The sequence below is a fragment of the Bufo gargarizans genome, chromosome 10 (assembly GCF_014858855.1).
Source record: "Bufo gargarizans isolate SCDJY-AF-19 chromosome 10, ASM1485885v1, whole genome shotgun sequence".
Classification (NCBI taxonomy): Eukaryota; Metazoa; Chordata; class Amphibia; order Anura; family Bufonidae; genus Bufo; species Bufo gargarizans.
This window is the reverse complement of record NC_058089.1, coordinates 99,731,609-99,748,394: the sequence shown is the minus strand read 5'-3', so window position 1 is coordinate 99,748,394 and position 16,786 is coordinate 99,731,609. Positions and strand designations below refer to the sequence as shown.

Genomic DNA, 16,786 nt, shown 5'->3' with positions numbered 1-16,786 from the left:
TGTCATCAGCACTATATTGATTTATGATCATATGTAACCCTAACAGTTCTGGAATGTATTGGATAAGGCTACTTTCACACTGGCGTTTTGGCTTTCCGTTTGTGAGATCCGTTCAGGCTCTCACAAGCGGTCCAAAACGGATCAGTTTTGCCGTAATGCATTCTGAATGGAAAAGGATCTGCTCAGAATGCATCAGTTTGCCTCCATTCCGTCACTGAGCCAAACGGATCCGTTCTGACACACAATGTAAGTCAATGGGGATGGATCCGTTTTCCATGACACAATAGCAAATGGATCCGTCCACTATTGATTTTCAATGCTGTTCAAGACGGATCTGTCTTGGCCATGTTAAAGATAATACAAACGGATCAGTCCTGAACAGATGCAGACGTTTGTATTATCTGAACGGATCCATCTGTGCAGATCCATGATGGATCCACACCAAACGCGAGTGTGAAAGTAGCCTAACACTGACAGCATTATGTCAGTGTTATCCAATACATTTCAGAACTCCCACTACGTTCTTGCTTCTTACCCTAGGCTAGTGACATCACGACTAGTGATAAGCGAAGATATGAAAAATTCAATTCGACTGCTTTGCCGGAATTTCACTAAGAAATTTCATTCGTGACGCCCCCCTCATTAAACCCCTCAGATCCCATGTTCAGCAGCATCTGATGCTTCAATTTACTCCTTTCAGGGGTTAATCATACTCAGCTTATCCATCTGTTCGCGGAGAGGCCGTTGCGGTCATCTTGATTGAGGAGACCAGGCGAAATCTTGCACGGTGACGTGATGACGTTTGTTTGGAATCGATTCGCTAGTCACAACCATCAGTCAAGTGGCCTGGGCACAGCTCAGCCTCAGGTCTCTTTCACACGGGCAATTCACGGGCACCGACCGTGGGCCAGCCGCATGCGGATCACTGACCAATTCACTTGAATGGGGTCCGCGAATCCGTCCGTTCGGCAAAAAGATAGGACAAGTTCCGTCTTTTTGAGGAACGGAAGCACGGAACGGAACCCCACGAAAGCACTCCATAGTGCTTCCGTTCCGCACCGCATCTCTGGATTTGTGGACCCATCCGAGATGTAGAATGCACACGGCTGGTGTCCCGTGTATTGCGGACCCGCCGTATGCGGGCTGCAATACGGCCACGGGCAGCACACGTTAGTGTGCACCAGGCCTCATTCAAGTGATTGGCAGGGCTCCAGGGTGTCGGACCCACAAGATGCTGATGACTTACCTAGAGGATAGGTCATGAGTTTCAAAGAGTCGGATAACCCCTTTAATTAATATACCCAGTTTGAGATGCTGTATGCTGCCTATGTCTATGTACTATCTTGTGCCACTTGTGCAGGGGATGGGGGGCTAGGGGCCACCTTGCTCGGGGGACCACTAGGGGATTCACCTGTGCCCGTGTCCCTGCGCCTCTACATAACTTTGGCACATCCGCCGCCAGCGCATGGGAATGTAGACCGGCGTATAAATCGCAGGTCTTAATAAATGACCCACTATGTGTTTGGTTGCTGAAGTTTGTCCCTGCTTTCTCCCTGTAGCTCCTTTCTTCTTCCTGTGTTTGGCTGCCGTTTCTCATATATGCGGTTCCTGTGAATATCTTCCCTGGCAAAGATAAATTTTTTCACCTGCTGTGCATAATTTCAAGGATTCAGCCCTTGTGCAATCCACAATTTGCGGACCGCACATCGCCGGCACTATGATAGAAAATGCCTATTCTTGTCCGCAATTGTGGACAAGAATAGGACATGCTTTATCTTGTTTGCGTGTCTGCGGAACAGAACTACTGTGTGCTGTCCGCATCTTTTGAAATGAAAGGGTCTGCACCCATCCCGCTAAATTGCGGAATTGATGCAGACCCATTGATACGGTCGTGTGAATGAGCCCTTATCATGTAGACCAGGGATCAGCAAGCTTCGGCACTCCAGGTGTTCTCAGAACTCCCAAAGAAATTAATGGAGCATGCCGGGAGTTGTAGTTTCACCACAGATGAAGTGCCGGAGGTTGCTGATCCCTGATGTAGAGAAAGTTAATGCAAGGCACTTACTAATGTATTGTGATTATCCATATTGCCTCCTTTGCTGGCTTCATTCCTTTTTTTATCACATTATACACAACTCGTTTCCATGGAAACGACCACCCTGCAATCCAGCAGTGGTGGTCGTGCTTGCACACTATAGGAAAAAGCACTAGCCTATGTGCGCTCCCACTGCGCCGTTTCCTATAGCGTGCAAGCGCGACCCCCGCTGCTGGATTGCAGGGTGGTCGTAACCATGGAAACGAGCAGTGTATAATGTGATGAAAAAATTAATCAAGCCAGTAAAGGAGAAAATATGGACAATCACAATACATTAGTAAGTGCCTTGTATTCACTTTCTCTACATGATAAATGCCAATTCCTTTAAAGACACGTTTCCATATTTTTCATGTACATTACTTACAGCTAGTTTTTGTAATGGGATCTGCTGTGGACGATTTGTACATACATTTCAAATTAGTAGCTGTATTATATTGTACATTTTTATGGGGGAAAACGTAGAAATCGACTTAGAACAGGAAGCCAAAAAAGAACAAAGAAATAGAACAAGCATGTTCACATTCGAAACTCCCTTGACTGCTCTTAGTATGACTTGCTATTAGTGCACACAGGGTTCCACATTGATACAAATGATAGCACATATACCGTAAAATACAAAAAGCAGTTACTTGATTTCCTGCAGTGCAGAGCAGAGGAGGAACGACATTATTAGAGCCCTGACCCCATCCGCTGTGAGCCGCCCCGCTGTCACTCTGAGAAACAGAAGCAGAAATAGAGCCTATAATGTAATAACAGTTACGTAAGCCAAACATGAAGCAAGGCTCTAGTGTCGAGCCACTTAAAAGGAATGCATCACCTACTACGGTATATATTTTTTCTTTTTTTTTCTTCTTTTTTTTTATTAAAACTGTTACATATTTCTTTTTTTTCTAATCTGTTTTTATTTTGTAGTTGTAGATTTTTAAAATTCTATTTTCTGTACATGATTAGGGGGGCAGCCATGTTGCCTGAGCCACTGTTAACATCAGATATGCTTTACAACAAACACATAGACCACTGGGCCCAATAGACTGGAGATGAAAATGAAAAAAGACATGTACAGTGGGGCAGATATACTAAGATTGACGTTACAAACGCCAGTCTTGGCATAATGTCCGTTGGCATAGAGTGCACCAAATTTATTATGAGACATAGTCCTCTTAATAAATTTGCCCCATTTCCAGGCAGTCTGTGCACCAGTTTTTGGCTAAATTATAGTAAATCTGTCGAGCCATGGAGGCAAAGCCCCCTCCCGCTAAACCCTGCTCACTTTTTAAAAGTGTCAAGAGAAATGAAAAGTTGCTAGTTATGTTGCAAATATGGCATGCGTCATCATTTGTGACTTTTTTACACCACAATTGCCCACAAATACCCCTAGTTATCTCTTTCTGAATTCCTTCAAGATGCTTAAAGGCAATGGACACCCATGGGGGCAATTTTTTTTTATAGCATGTACTCATTTTGAGCAAAAAAATATTTTTTTTCAATTAGTCTTTATTAAAAATGTTGAGCCCCTTTCTCTGTACAGCCTTGAGATTCTCTGGTAGCATGCTGTGTATTTTTACTGTTTTCTGTCAGGCAGCTCAGCTGATGGCTCCTTATCTCTGATCTTATAAACACTCATTATAGCTCAATTCTTGGCTGAAATAAGTGTTTTTGATTAGTAATTTAGAGATAAGGTTTATTAGATGACCAGCACAAAGTGAAAGTACAATTCACAGGTGCTGCTGAATATCTTTAATACAGACCAATTGAAAAAATAATTTTAAGCCCAAAATGAGTAAAATGCCATCATAAAAAATTGACCCTGAAGGTGCACAAAGCCTTTAAGTTAAGTGCTGTCTAGAGGTAAACAGCATATAAAAGGAAAATTAAACCCATAAATAAATGGTAAAAGTAAACAGGAGAAAATCTTGCCCCGTTGTTTGTCAGTTTGCAGGATTTTCTGCAAGTTCCTGAAACAATGTTCCGTCTTATTGTCCTATTGTAGACAGAGTAGTGGAGGAGGTTCCTGCTTTAGCACGTTGTCTTACAGACAGACACAGGACAGTGGGGAGGAGGAGGAGGACATGGCTAGTCTTCTGGAAAGTATAGATCTATTTGCATTTTTAGTGTTCCTTTAACCATAACCCTGAATATACTTAAAGTGTAAGTGTATTTTTTATATAGTGTAGGGACAGGGATATTAAACATTTTTATAATATACAGGTCCTTCTAAAAAAATTAGCATATTGTGATAAAGTTCATTATTTTCTGTAATGTGCTGATAAACATTAGACTTTCATATATTTTAGATTCATTACACACAACTGAAGTAGTTCAAGCCTTTTATTGTTTTAATGTTGATGATTTTGGCATACAGCTCATGAAAACCCAAATTTCTTATCTAAAAAAATTAGCATATTTCATCCGACCAATAAAAGAAAAGTGTTTTTAATACAAAAAAAGTCAACCTTTAAATAATTATGTTCAGTTATGCACTCAATACTTGGTCGGGAATCCTTTTGCAGAAATGACTGCTTCAATGCGGCGTGGCATGGAGGCAATCAGCCTGTGGCACTGCTGAGGTGTTATGGAGGCCCAGGATGCTTCGATAGCGGCCTTAAGCTCATCCAGAGTGTTGGGTCTTGCGTCTCTCAACTTTCTCTTCCCAATATCCCACAGATTCTCTATGGGGTTCAGGTCAGGAGAGTTGGCAGGCCAATTGAGCACAGTAATACCATGGTCAGTAAACCATTTACCAGTGGTTTTGGCACTGTGAGCAGGTGCCAGGTCGTGCTGAAAAATGAAATCTTCATCTCCATAAAGCTTTTCAGCAGATGGAAGCATGAAGTGCTCCAAAATCTCCTGATAGCTAGCTGCATTGACCCTGCCCTTGATAAAACACAGTGGACCAACACCAGCAGCTGACATGGCACCCCAGACCATCACTGACTGTGGGTACTTGACACTGGACTTCAGGCATTTTGGCATTTCCCTCTCCCCAGTCTTCCTCCAGACTCTGGCACCTTGATTTCCGAATGACATGCAAAATTTGCTTTCATCCGAAAAAAGTACTTTGGACCACTGAGCAACAGTCCAGTGCTGCTTCTCTGTAGCCCAGGTCAGGCGCTTCTGCCGCTGTTCCTGGTTCAAAAGTGGCTTGACCTGGGGAATGCGGCACCTGTAGCCCATTTCCTGCACACGCCTGTACACGGTGGCTCTGGATGTTTCTACTCCAGACTCAGTCCACTGCTTCTGCAGGTCCCCCAAGGTCTGGAATCGGTCCTTCTCCACAATCTTCCTCAGGGTCCGGTCACCTCTTCTCGTTGTGCAGCGTTTTCTGCCACACTTTTTCCTTCCCACAGACTTCCCACTGAGGTGCCTTGATACAGCACTCTGGGAACAGCCTATTCGTTCAGAAATTTCTTTCTGTGTCTTACCCTCTTGCTTGAGGGTGTCAATGATGGCCTTCTGGACAGCAGTCAGGTCGGCAGTCTTACCCATGATTGCGGTTTTGAGTAATGAACCAGGCTGGGAGTTTTTAAAAGCCTCAGGAATCTTTTGCAGGTGTTTAGAGTTAATTAGTTGATTCAGATGATTAGGTTAATAGCTCGTTTAGAGAACCTTTTCATGATATGCTAATTTTTTTAGATAGGAATTTTGGGTTTTCATGAGCTGTATGCCAAAATCATCAATATTAAAACAATAAAAGGCTTGAACTACTTCAGTTGGTGTGTAATGAATCTAAAATATATGAAAGTCTAATGTTTATCAGTACATTACAGAAAATAATGAACTTTATCACAATATGCTAATTTTTTTAGAAGGACCTGTACTTATTAAGGAAAAGATGTTTCTTTGTACCAGAAAACAGGATGTAAAGAGTCTTCTTAGCAAAGATCTAACAGCGTTGCTGTAACGGGGAGCCAGCTACGCGCTTCGTCCTTGTGGCACAACCGGCATCCCGCATCTGTGCGGCCGGCATCCTCCTAGCTGAAAGAGGTGCTGAGCGCCAATCACAATTGATCGGCGCTCAGATGGTTTGGGCTGGACTTGAGTCACGTGACGCTGGCCACCTCATGTGACCCACTTGTTCTGCTATTTAAACAGGCAGCCTGCTGGCCACAGGTTGCCTGTGAATGGTCACCAGCATTTTCATATTGTGCCTTCTGTTTGTTCTGGACCTTGGCTCTGTTTTTGACCTCGACCTTGTGACTTCCCTGATATTGACGTGACTTCTTGGCTTCTGACTCCGGACTGTGTTTTGACTTCGTTATCGGATTGCTCCCTCTGTACCTGTGTGACCTCCTGGCTTTGACTTTGGCTTGTCTGACTCTGTTACGGTACTTCTGTTATCTTTTTATGCTCCTGCACATATCTAAGCGAGGGACTGCTGCCAAGTTGTACGCAGTCGGTTAGGATGGGCCGTGCAAGTAGTCAGGGACAGAGGTGGGGTGGAGTTTAGAGCTGCGCTTATCTTGACAGTTGCTTAGGAGAGTCTGTCTTCAGTCTTCAGTTCTACTGAGCGCTAATGATGCCTGTGTGTAACATGCAGAAGCTTCCAGCCTGCCTCTTGTCACTACCCCAGTCCCTGACTATGTACACGTGCCCTTATTATCACTGCCCATCACCATGGGCAGGTGTTGGACACGTGCCCTTATTATCACTGCCCATCACCATGGGCAGGTGTCTTCAGCGCTCAGTAAATGCTGAAGACAGATTCTCAGTTAGAACTTTGCTAAGAAGACTCTTAGACAACAGTTACTGTACACTTTAAATTTTGTAATACAGAGTTACCCCTTGTAAAGCAATGTATCATCATTAACTGCATAGTAGATCAAGAGACATGAAATGTAATTTGTCCCTTGATAATAACTGAAAGTATAGAAGAACATTAACAGATGCACTTGCATAAGAAGATAAATGGTCTGTGAAGTACCTAATTTTCTTCATATTTTCCATGCCAGATATCACAGGTGAAAGAGCTTGTGCAAACAGGTCACCATACTTTTGGTGTCTGAAACTAAACCGAAACAGACCAGTCAACGTGCAGAAGATTACTGAAATATACATGCACATAAAGCCATGAAAGAAAGTTTCAGCCAGACATCCATTTGGTCAAAATGTCACTAAATGTCACTGGACAGCTTAAATGGGTTTTCTCGTAATAAGAAATAATGGTAAATTAGCTTCTCTAGGTCAAAACTTATAGGGACCAAGCCACGGTTTTGCCCATTGTCCCGTGCTTGGATACTGATGGCTCTGTTCCCAATGTTCACTCTCATAGGCCACAAGCCACTAGACATGAAGCCTATGAGGGTGTAGAGCAGCACAGGCAGTGGCCATGTAATGATATCATCATAACTTTCTGCACCAAGTCTCAGGCAGCACAATGATGTCATTGTGACTGCCTGGACCAGGACACAGATGACATCATTGTGACAGTCTGCACTAGGATGCAGGCAACTCAGATGGCAGGCCTGAAGAATGGCTTGCATAGCCGACAGCGGGAGTGGAGTGAGTATTTGGGTTTTTTATTATTTTGTCACTACTGCTGGAGGCGCTATAACTATTGGGGCACTACAAGGGGACATTTAAATATTCAGGGCTCTAAAGGGGGACAGTATAGCTACTGAGGGCACTGCATTGGGGGGCATTATGAATACTAGGGGCATAACTTATTATAACTACTGAGACACTACTAGGGCACATAACTACTGGGGATAGTACAGGGGGCATTATAACTATTGGGGCACTCCAGGGGGCATTATAACTACTGAGGGCACTATAAGGGAGCATTTTTAACCACTGGAGGTGCTATAGGGAACATTATAACTACTGGGGGCACTATAGGCGGCATTATTACAGGGACTTTGTTACTACTGAGGGCATTATGGGGTATAATTAATACTGGAGGCACTGTAGGAGGGTTTCATTTCTACTGGGGGTATGGTGGGGGGCATTATTAGTGAGCAGTGGGCATAATATGGAGGGCACTACTACTAATGAGGCACGCATCCGTACTTCCGTAGGGCAGGCCATGTGCGCAAAATGCGGAACACACACGACCATACGGTCATGTGAATGTACCCTAATCCTTCACTGATTTTGCTTGCACAGCAATGCTCCCAATCACTACAATGCAGTGGCATTCATTTGAATGCAGCTGCTTGAACAGCGGGTGGACGGCCAGAGAACTGACAAAAGAATATCTGTCCCTTTGCTTGGTATTGAAAGGAGTCCCAGATATCTTCCCCCACTCATCATAATGTTATGGCATATCCCAGCTACATGGTATATCATTTGTCAATGGGAGTGGGCTGAGCGGTCCATTGGAATCCATTCATTTGTGTACAGAGTGGGACCCTAGTGACATAAGGCTGAGGCCCAGTTGCAGACAACTTTGCACTGACTACCATATCATGGCTGGATAATAAATGTCTTGTCCCATTGCACACCATAGGGCAGTGGGGCTTCCCTACAAGCTATGTAACTATATACTAATAACTATAACATATGATATAGTTATAGTATATATAGATTCTGTACCGCATAATTTCAGTATTTACTGGGGCATATAGTGTAATTGGAAGTCTGGAGGTGAGCCCAAGTTATTGAGAAGCACAAAATATACAGTAAGTACAACTGATTCCCACCTACCTTAGAGATTGTATGTGCTTACATGTTCCGAGAATGTCTAAGCACTCCAGCTCCATCGGACATCCAGCAAAATCTAATGAAACTAAACACGATCCATGTTTAACAACATACATCAAAGCGGTCATATCAACCGGAGAAATCCTAAAGTTTCGTAGCTCATATTTCATAGCTGTCAACTTTCCAACGTGTTGGGCTAGATTCTCATTCTGAGTTTCGTATGTACAATGACACAGCTCTATCAGCTTAGGCCCGGTGAGCTGAGCATCTGCCAGTCTCTTGAGAGATTCGATAATGGTGTGTTGTTTCTTTAGTATCAGATTCTCCTGACCTCCTAACTCATACAGAAATGGCTGACAATCTTTGGATGACAGCCCAGAAAGGAATATATGAAGATTATCCGTGAGCTCACCCTTTGTATTTTGCTTCGAGGTCCATTTTGACTTTAGAGACAGTTTTTTTTGTAGTTTGTCCTCCGTTATTGAGTCACTAACCATCAAATGCAAAGCGGCGAAAAACTCCTGGGAACTAAGGTGCACAAATGAAAAGCCAACATCAGTGAAACTGTCAAACCTTTTGACGTCAAAGCTTGATATAAGTTCATGACTTGAAGCAAAACGCTGAAGTTCTTCAGAAATTTCTCCAGTGTAAAATACAGACTTTTTATCATCGAGTCCGTCATGTGCAACAGAAGACAGCTCAAGGATGAGAGGTCTGAAGGTCTTTACTATGGTTGCCTCCTCCATAAGTTGTGTCATTCTTTTCTGAATGAATATAATCAGCATTTTCACATAGAACTGTGTAATTGTCTGCGGAAGTTGGGACTTTTTAGGCAAAACGTTTTGTAAGTGTTCCAAGCAAACACATATAATGTGACATAAGGCAGGAACAAAGCACATGTGTATTAGCTTATTATTGTCTCTTACGTAAGCTAGGACTTTGTCTTTCATGGGATTCTGGTAGAAAAAGTCATCAATATATAGCTCAACTCTTTCTTTGTCAAAGCCCAGAACTTCAGCTACATGGTCGACAGAATCTAGTGGAAGACTATTTAAGATTTTCGACCGGCATGTGACAATGACTGTACATCCTTGTAGGATTGTGCCATGAAAGATGTTGGTGAACAGTTGAGAGATGGAAGTTATCTGAAAAATGTCCTGTTGAGTCGTCAGGAAGTTGGCTGTAAAATGCCCTAAAAACTCATCCAAGCCATCAAATATGATCAGAATCTTCATAGGGTTCTTGATGATGTAGTCATACACTTCATCAGAATATGTCTCAGGCTTCAGAAACAAATCAAAGAGAAGCTCCCTGAGAGTAAAATCTCTGTTGATCAGGTTAAGCTGCCGAAACTCGAATAAAAAAGTCAACATAAACTGACTGAACTTTCCACTTGCCCAGTCGTGGCAGATTCTACGAGTCAACATTGTCTTGCCAGTGCCAGGCATACCCACCAGTAGAATAACATGAGTCTTAACTAAGCTGTTTCTCCTGAAAAGATTGTTTGTTTTTACAGTGTCAACGATCTCCTCTGTAATTGAGGTTTTTTCAGGGTCAACTTGAGCTCCAAGTTTCTCCTTGGACATCTTGGCTCCTTTGATCAATGGTTCCACAAACATTGGGTTGCACTGTCCTCTAGGATCTTGGACATCTTTAAACCCATACTTTTCCAGCAAAGAATTTTGGATTTGTTGTTTGTAACGTTCTGCAGATTCTGAAAGAAAGAGAAAATACTAATTACCATTGAGCATGAAGGAATAATGTAAATCACATTGAGCCGGTGGTACTGGATGTTCACGAATTACCTTGTAGTCTCCTTTGTCTGCCTTCTTCATACGACAAAGAGCATTTCCATGTCACTTCGCTTGACCCTAAAGCAATAAAGCATGGTTCAGACGTATGAATGTCACATTGAAAGTGTAACAATAAAACTATACAAGTATGTTCTACATGATAACCTTACTAATGGCTCGTTCCCATTACTGTGTCACATTAGGTGCCCTACTGAATATTTCAGAATTTTTGCACATCCATCGATCTTAAAGGGGTTGAATGAGACTTGGAAAGACGGTTGGTTGGGCTTTTTCCAGAAACAGCAATAGTCTTGTCCCTGAGTATGTGTCTGGTATTGAATCTCGGTCTCATTTACTTTAAAGGGGGCATACTGGTACTTATAAGTTAGCCCCTATCTTTAAAGGGCATATGTCAGCAGATTTGTACCTATGACACTGGCTGACCTGTTACATGTGCGCTTGGCAGCTGAAGACATCTGTGTTGGTCCCATGTCCATATGTGTCCGCATTGCTGAGAAAAATTATGTTTTAATACATGCAAATGAGCCTCTAGGAGCAACAGGGGCGTTACCATTACACATAGAGTCTCTGCTCTCTCTGCAACTGCTGATCCTGCTCCACTTTGATTGGACAGGGCCAGGCTTTATGCCACATTTACAACCTGGTTCTGTCAATCAAAGTGGAAATGGTGCGGCAGTTGCAGAGAGAGCTGAGCCTCTATGTGTAATGGCAATGCCCCCGTTGCTCCTAGAGGCTCATTTGCATGTATTCAAATATCATATGAACATGGCATCAATACAGATGCCTTCAGCTGCCAAGTGCACATGCAACAGGTCAGCCAGTTTCATAGGTACAAATCTGTTGAAGATGCTCTTTAAACTTTGCATTGTGCCCTTCCTCTACTATTCCTCCTATAAATGTATTTACCAACTGACAACAGGGTGATACCATTCTCCTTGTCCAGGGCTGTACCACTGCACAATCTGACACAGTTCAATCAGTGCTGACACGGACATACTATAGGAGTACACCCTTTGAACAAGGGTGATGGCAATATTGTCATACATTTCTATAAGGAATAACAGAGGAACAACACAATGTAGCATTGTAAGAAAAGATACCCCAGAACTGTTAAATTATGCAGAATCCAAATACATTATTTACTATAATAGACATGTCAGAAGAGCTAACCTTCTCCTGTTAGACTAAGCAAAGGAACCTCGAGATCCATGGGAAGTGCACAGTCCATGCAGATGCTCCCTATAAGTGTCTTCCAGGCTGCCGGGTGAGATTTCCGTAGCATATGAATAATAGCGGCGACTTTTTCTTTGTCATCGTTGGTTATTGGTATATGGTGGTTAAGGTCTACTTGAGGCACCAAGGCCTGTACTTTGCCAATCAACCAGTCTACATCTTGGCAAAGAAAGTCCACCAGCTGAGGCATGATGATATCTATTTCAGCTTGTGCTTCCGTGTCTTCCATCCTAACACTGTAAGAAAAATTATATTTTTCAAAGGATTTTGACCATATATTTTTATTTTTGTTCCTCAAACCAAACATATAAAATGTTGAACGATTTGACACTAGACTAAGAATGATTTTAAAATTAGGATGATGGTACCTGATCTGCAGTATCCAACATTTATATAGCCGTCTCACCCTGCGCCAGATCTATCATTTAATCCTAAAAGGTTTCCTGTACTTTACATGTGCTCTAAATGATTATACATAATGGGGCAGTTTTATTAAATGGGCATTCCCATCTCATACCTTCAACCTGGAGGTAAGAGTATGGTATAGGCTGAGCCAGATGTGTTACTCTGTTTCTGTAGGTGACCTGTGATGGGACAGAGGTGGGACAAGCATCTATCAGACATGTATGACATATCCTGTGGATTTGCCATAAATTATGGGATGGGAATACCCTTTTAAAGGGTTTATGCCATGATTTATATATATAATTAAAATCAGACATCATATAGTACATGACAATCTCTTCTTACGAAGCTAGAACCAGCCCTGTACCTCACATGATTCCATAGATCACTCCATGTATTGCTCCAGTTGCTCTGCTAGATTTATTTCAGGCGGCAGCTCAAGGGGGCTTGCCCATTCCTCTGCAGATCTGAGGGGGGTTTATTTTTTCAGAGGGTGTGTTCTTTCTGCTGTAGCTCTTTCCCTGTAACTGCCCCAGCTTTTAACAGAAGATATGACTGGTGGCAGCTAAAGATTTATACTGAACGCGTGCGACCATCTCATTGAGTTGAATAAGGTACATAGAACAAACAGCAGGTGGCGCTATACAGATACATTTTATTGAATAACTCACTGGCTATACAATTTTTTTTATTACAGGCAATTACAAAAGTATTCAGATCCAGGTGCTGGTTTGAAAAAAGCTGAATATTTTTCATGACACAGCCCCTTTATTATTGCCTGAAATGAAGATAGCCCAAATCTAGAGTAGCTAGGCCAGTGATGGTGAACCTATGGCACGGGTGCCAGAGTCGGCACTAAGAGCCCTCTCTGTCGGCACCCGCACCCTGGAAAAAGTCTATGGTGTACCAGTTGGCACTTTGCGATAAATAAGTCGTTTGCAGTTTGGGCACTCGGTCTCTAAAAGGTTCACCATCATTGAGCTAGGCTGAAGATGTACCAAATAAATCAATGAGGCGTGGGCTGTTTGATTTGGTGCATCTTGGCAGAAGTTAGACTCCAACTCTTCACTTTAATTCTGGCCCTATTCGTGACTCAAAAAAAGCCATATCCTTTTGACACTTTTGAAAAGTTTTTAGGAAGGCACTAAAAGTGTCTAAAACAGATAATAAATGTGGAGTACAGCATTTGCCCCAGTTTTTTGTTGCATTACAAGGGAGACAGTTTTTTCAGTGTAAGAATGAAACCAATACATTTGTCAGAAGCATAACACATACGGGCATTAGAGGGGGATTTCCAGCCAAATAAACTTCAGAGGGGCTTAAAAACATGAAATAATCAATACTCTCATGGATGCCCCGCCGCTGCTATTCTACCCTGCTCCAGTCTCTACTAGTTTCCACCTCCTGTCCTGGTGCAACAAGCCGGAAATGCCAGGAAAGGCCAGCTCAACCAATCACTGGCCTTACCAGGAACACAACTCTGCTAATGACTAGCCAAATGGGTCTTGTGTCAAGCCAAGACAGCCGGTGAAGATCATCAGGGACCGGAGCAGTGGCGGAACTTCATCTCAAGGTCTGGACCCAATTATTCCCTTTATTTATTGCTTCGGAGCCAAAGCCTGGGGTCCAGCAGTATCCAGGTAGGAGTAGGGTTGGACGATATAAAAAATATTCCCACGATAACGATATTAATAAATTTATCGCGATAACTATATATATCGCGATAAATGCCCATTTAGAAGGAAAAAAAACACTTGGGGCCACAAGGAGACATTATACTGTATGGGGCAGCCACAAGAAGACGTTACACTGTATGGGGCAGCCACAAGGAGACGTTACACTGTATGGGGCAGCCACAAGGAGACATTACACTGTATGGGGCAGCCACAAGGAGACGTTTCACTGTATGGGGGCAGCCACAAGGACACGTTCCACTGTATGGGGCAGCCACAAGTAGACGTTACACTGTATGGGGGCAGCCACAAGGAGACGTTATACTGTATGGGGGCAGCCACAAGCAGACTTTGCACTTTATGGGGCAGCCATAAGGAGACGTTACACTGTATGGGGGTAGCCACAAGGAGACGTTATACTGTATGGGGCAGCCACAAGGAGACGTTATACTGTATGGGGCAGCCATAAGGAGACATTACACTGTATGGAGTCAGCCACAAGGAGACGTTATACTGTATGGGAACAGCCACAAGGAGACACTATACTGTATGGGAGCAGCCACAAGGAGACGTTACACTGTATGGGACAGCCACAAGGAGACATTACAATGTATGGGGCAGCCACAAGGAGACATTACACTGTATGGGGGCAGCCACAAGGAGACGTTATACTGTATGGAAACAGCCACAAGGAGACACTACTGTATGGGGGCCACAAGGAGACGTTATACTGTATGGGGGCAGCCACAAGGAGATATTATACTGTATGGGGACAGCCAGGCAGCCACAAGGAGACGTTATACTGTATAGGGACAGCGAGGCAGCCACAAGGAGACATTATACTGTTTGGGGACAGCGAGGCAGCCACAAGGAGACATTATACTGTATAGGGACAGCGAGGCAGCCACAAGGAGACATTATACTGTATGGGGACAGCCAGGCAGCCACAAGGAGACATTATACTGTATGGGGACAGCCAGGCAGCCACAAGGAGACATTATACTGTATGGGGCAGCCACAAGGAGACGTTATACTGTATGGGGGCAGCCCTAAGGAGACATTATACTGTATGGGGACAGCCAGGCAGCCACAAGGAGACATTATACTGTATGGGGACAGCCAGGCAGCCACAAGGAGACATTATACTGTATGGGGACAGCCAGGCAGCCACAAGGAGACATTATACTGTATGGGGACAGCCAGGCAGCCACAAGGAGACGTTATACTGTATGGGGACAGCCAGGCAGCCACAAGGAGACGTTATACTGTATAGGGACAGCGAGGCAGCCACAAGGAGACATTATACTGTTTGGGGACAGCCAGGCAGCCACAAGGAGACATTATACTGTATAGGGACAGCGAGGCAGCCACAAGGAGACATTATACTGTTTGGGGACAGCCAGGCAGCCACAAGGAGACATTATACTGTATGGGGACAGCCAGGCAGCCACAAGGAGACATTATACTGTATGGGGACAGCCAGGCAGCCACAAGGAGACATTATACTGTTTGGGGACAGCCAGGCAGCCACAAGGAGACATTATACTGTATGGGGACAGCCAGGCAGCCACAAGGAGACATTATACTGTATGAGGACAGCCAGGCAGCCACAAGGAGACATTATACTGTATGGGGACAGCCAGGCAGCCACAAGGAGACATTATACTGTATGGGGACAGCCAGGCAGCCACAAGGAGACATTATACTGTATGGGGCAGCCACAAGGAGACATTATACTGTATGGGGACAGCCAGGCAGCCACAAGGAGACGTTATACTGTATGAGGACAGCCAGGCAGCCACAAGGAGACATTATACTGTTTGGGGACAGCCAGGCAGCCACAAGGAGACATTATACTGTATGAGGACAGCCAGGCAGCCACAAGGAGACATTATACTGTTTGGGGACAGCCAGGCAGCCACAAGGAGACATTATACTGTATGGGGACAGCCAGGCAGCCACAAGGAGACATTATACTGTATGGGGACAGCCAGGCAGCCACAAGGAGACATTATACTGTATGGGGCAGCCACAAGGAGACATTATACTGTATGGGGACAGCCAGGCAGCCACAAGGAGACATTATACTGTATGGGGACAGCCAGGCAGCCACAAGGAGACATTATACTGTATGGGGCAGCCACAAGGAGACATTATACTGTATGAGGACAGCCAGGCAGCCACAAGGAATCATTAATTGTTATACTTTTATATGTCATTTTTCACCATTTCGGGTATCTGTTACTAGTCGATTGACTTCTAGTAACAACAAAAACATTACAGGGTTAATTCTGTACCAGAACGAGTGGTTTATAGTAATCTTGTGTATCATCTCCTACTAGAAGGTGTATTGCAGGCTGTAAGCAGAAGTGTTGGTGGCGCTCCTGTCCTGTTCAGGAGGTACGCACTGCATCTAGTAAATAATATCTGTGAGGCAGGTCTTCAGGTCCACCGCATCCGTCATCTACATCTATCTACCACATATATAACAGTAATGCAAAATACACAGAATTTTAACTTACAATCACATTTTCTGGTGAAGACTTACGTTGCATGTCTGTTATCTTCGCCACCAGATGAATATTACTGCATACTGTATATGGAAAGAGAAAGTAAATGAATGATGGAAAGCCCCTTCCTGATTAAAAAGGGGTGTGACCTTCTGTTATAAAAGGTGGCCGAATCAAACCATTAGGTATGTTGGGGGGAAAAAACTTATGACAATTCAAAAACTTTTCTAATTTTTTTTCTTTTTTGTGCAGTCTCCAAACCAGACAAAGAAGGAGAAATGTTGTCCATTTGTGCCCAGACAATGTGCTGCAGCTTACGTGTATTTTCACTTTCACATTTCATCGTGCAAGTTGGATTAATTTACCTCGCTCAGTGCGGCCCGCTGTCATTTTATAGTGCATAGTGCAGGAATTTAC

At 43.7% G+C, this 16,786-nt stretch overlaps 1 protein-coding gene across 6 annotated transcripts in view; it reads right to left on the bottom strand.

Moving 5' to 3' along the window:
• The window catches only part of NLRC5 (NLR family CARD domain containing 5), a 144,950-nt gene extending 128,468 nt beyond the window's left edge, over positions 1–16,482 (bottom strand). For 4 of the 6 annotated variants that reach the window (XM_044269918.1, XM_044269920.1, XM_044269922.1 and 1 more), the window contains exons 1-6: positions 16,408–16,482; positions 11,719–12,017; positions 10,540–10,605; positions 8,738–10,448; positions 7,017–7,100; positions 2,725–2,808 (exon numbers count right to left, since the gene is read on the bottom strand). In XM_044269918.1, the coding sequence (XP_044125853.1) occupies positions 2,725–2,808; positions 7,017–7,100; positions 8,738–10,448; positions 10,540–10,605; positions 11,719–12,010 (2,237 nt within the window). In that variant the 5' untranslated portion in view covers positions 12,011–12,017; positions 16,408–16,482. Of the gene's footprint in view, positions 1–2,724; positions 2,809–7,016; positions 7,101–8,737; positions 10,468–10,539; positions 10,606–11,718; positions 12,018–16,381 lie in introns of those variants that run through there. The other 2 variants (XM_044269919.1, XM_044269924.1) reach the window with 2 other exon arrangements.
• Between the last annotated feature and the right edge of the window lie 304 nt (positions 16,483–16,786).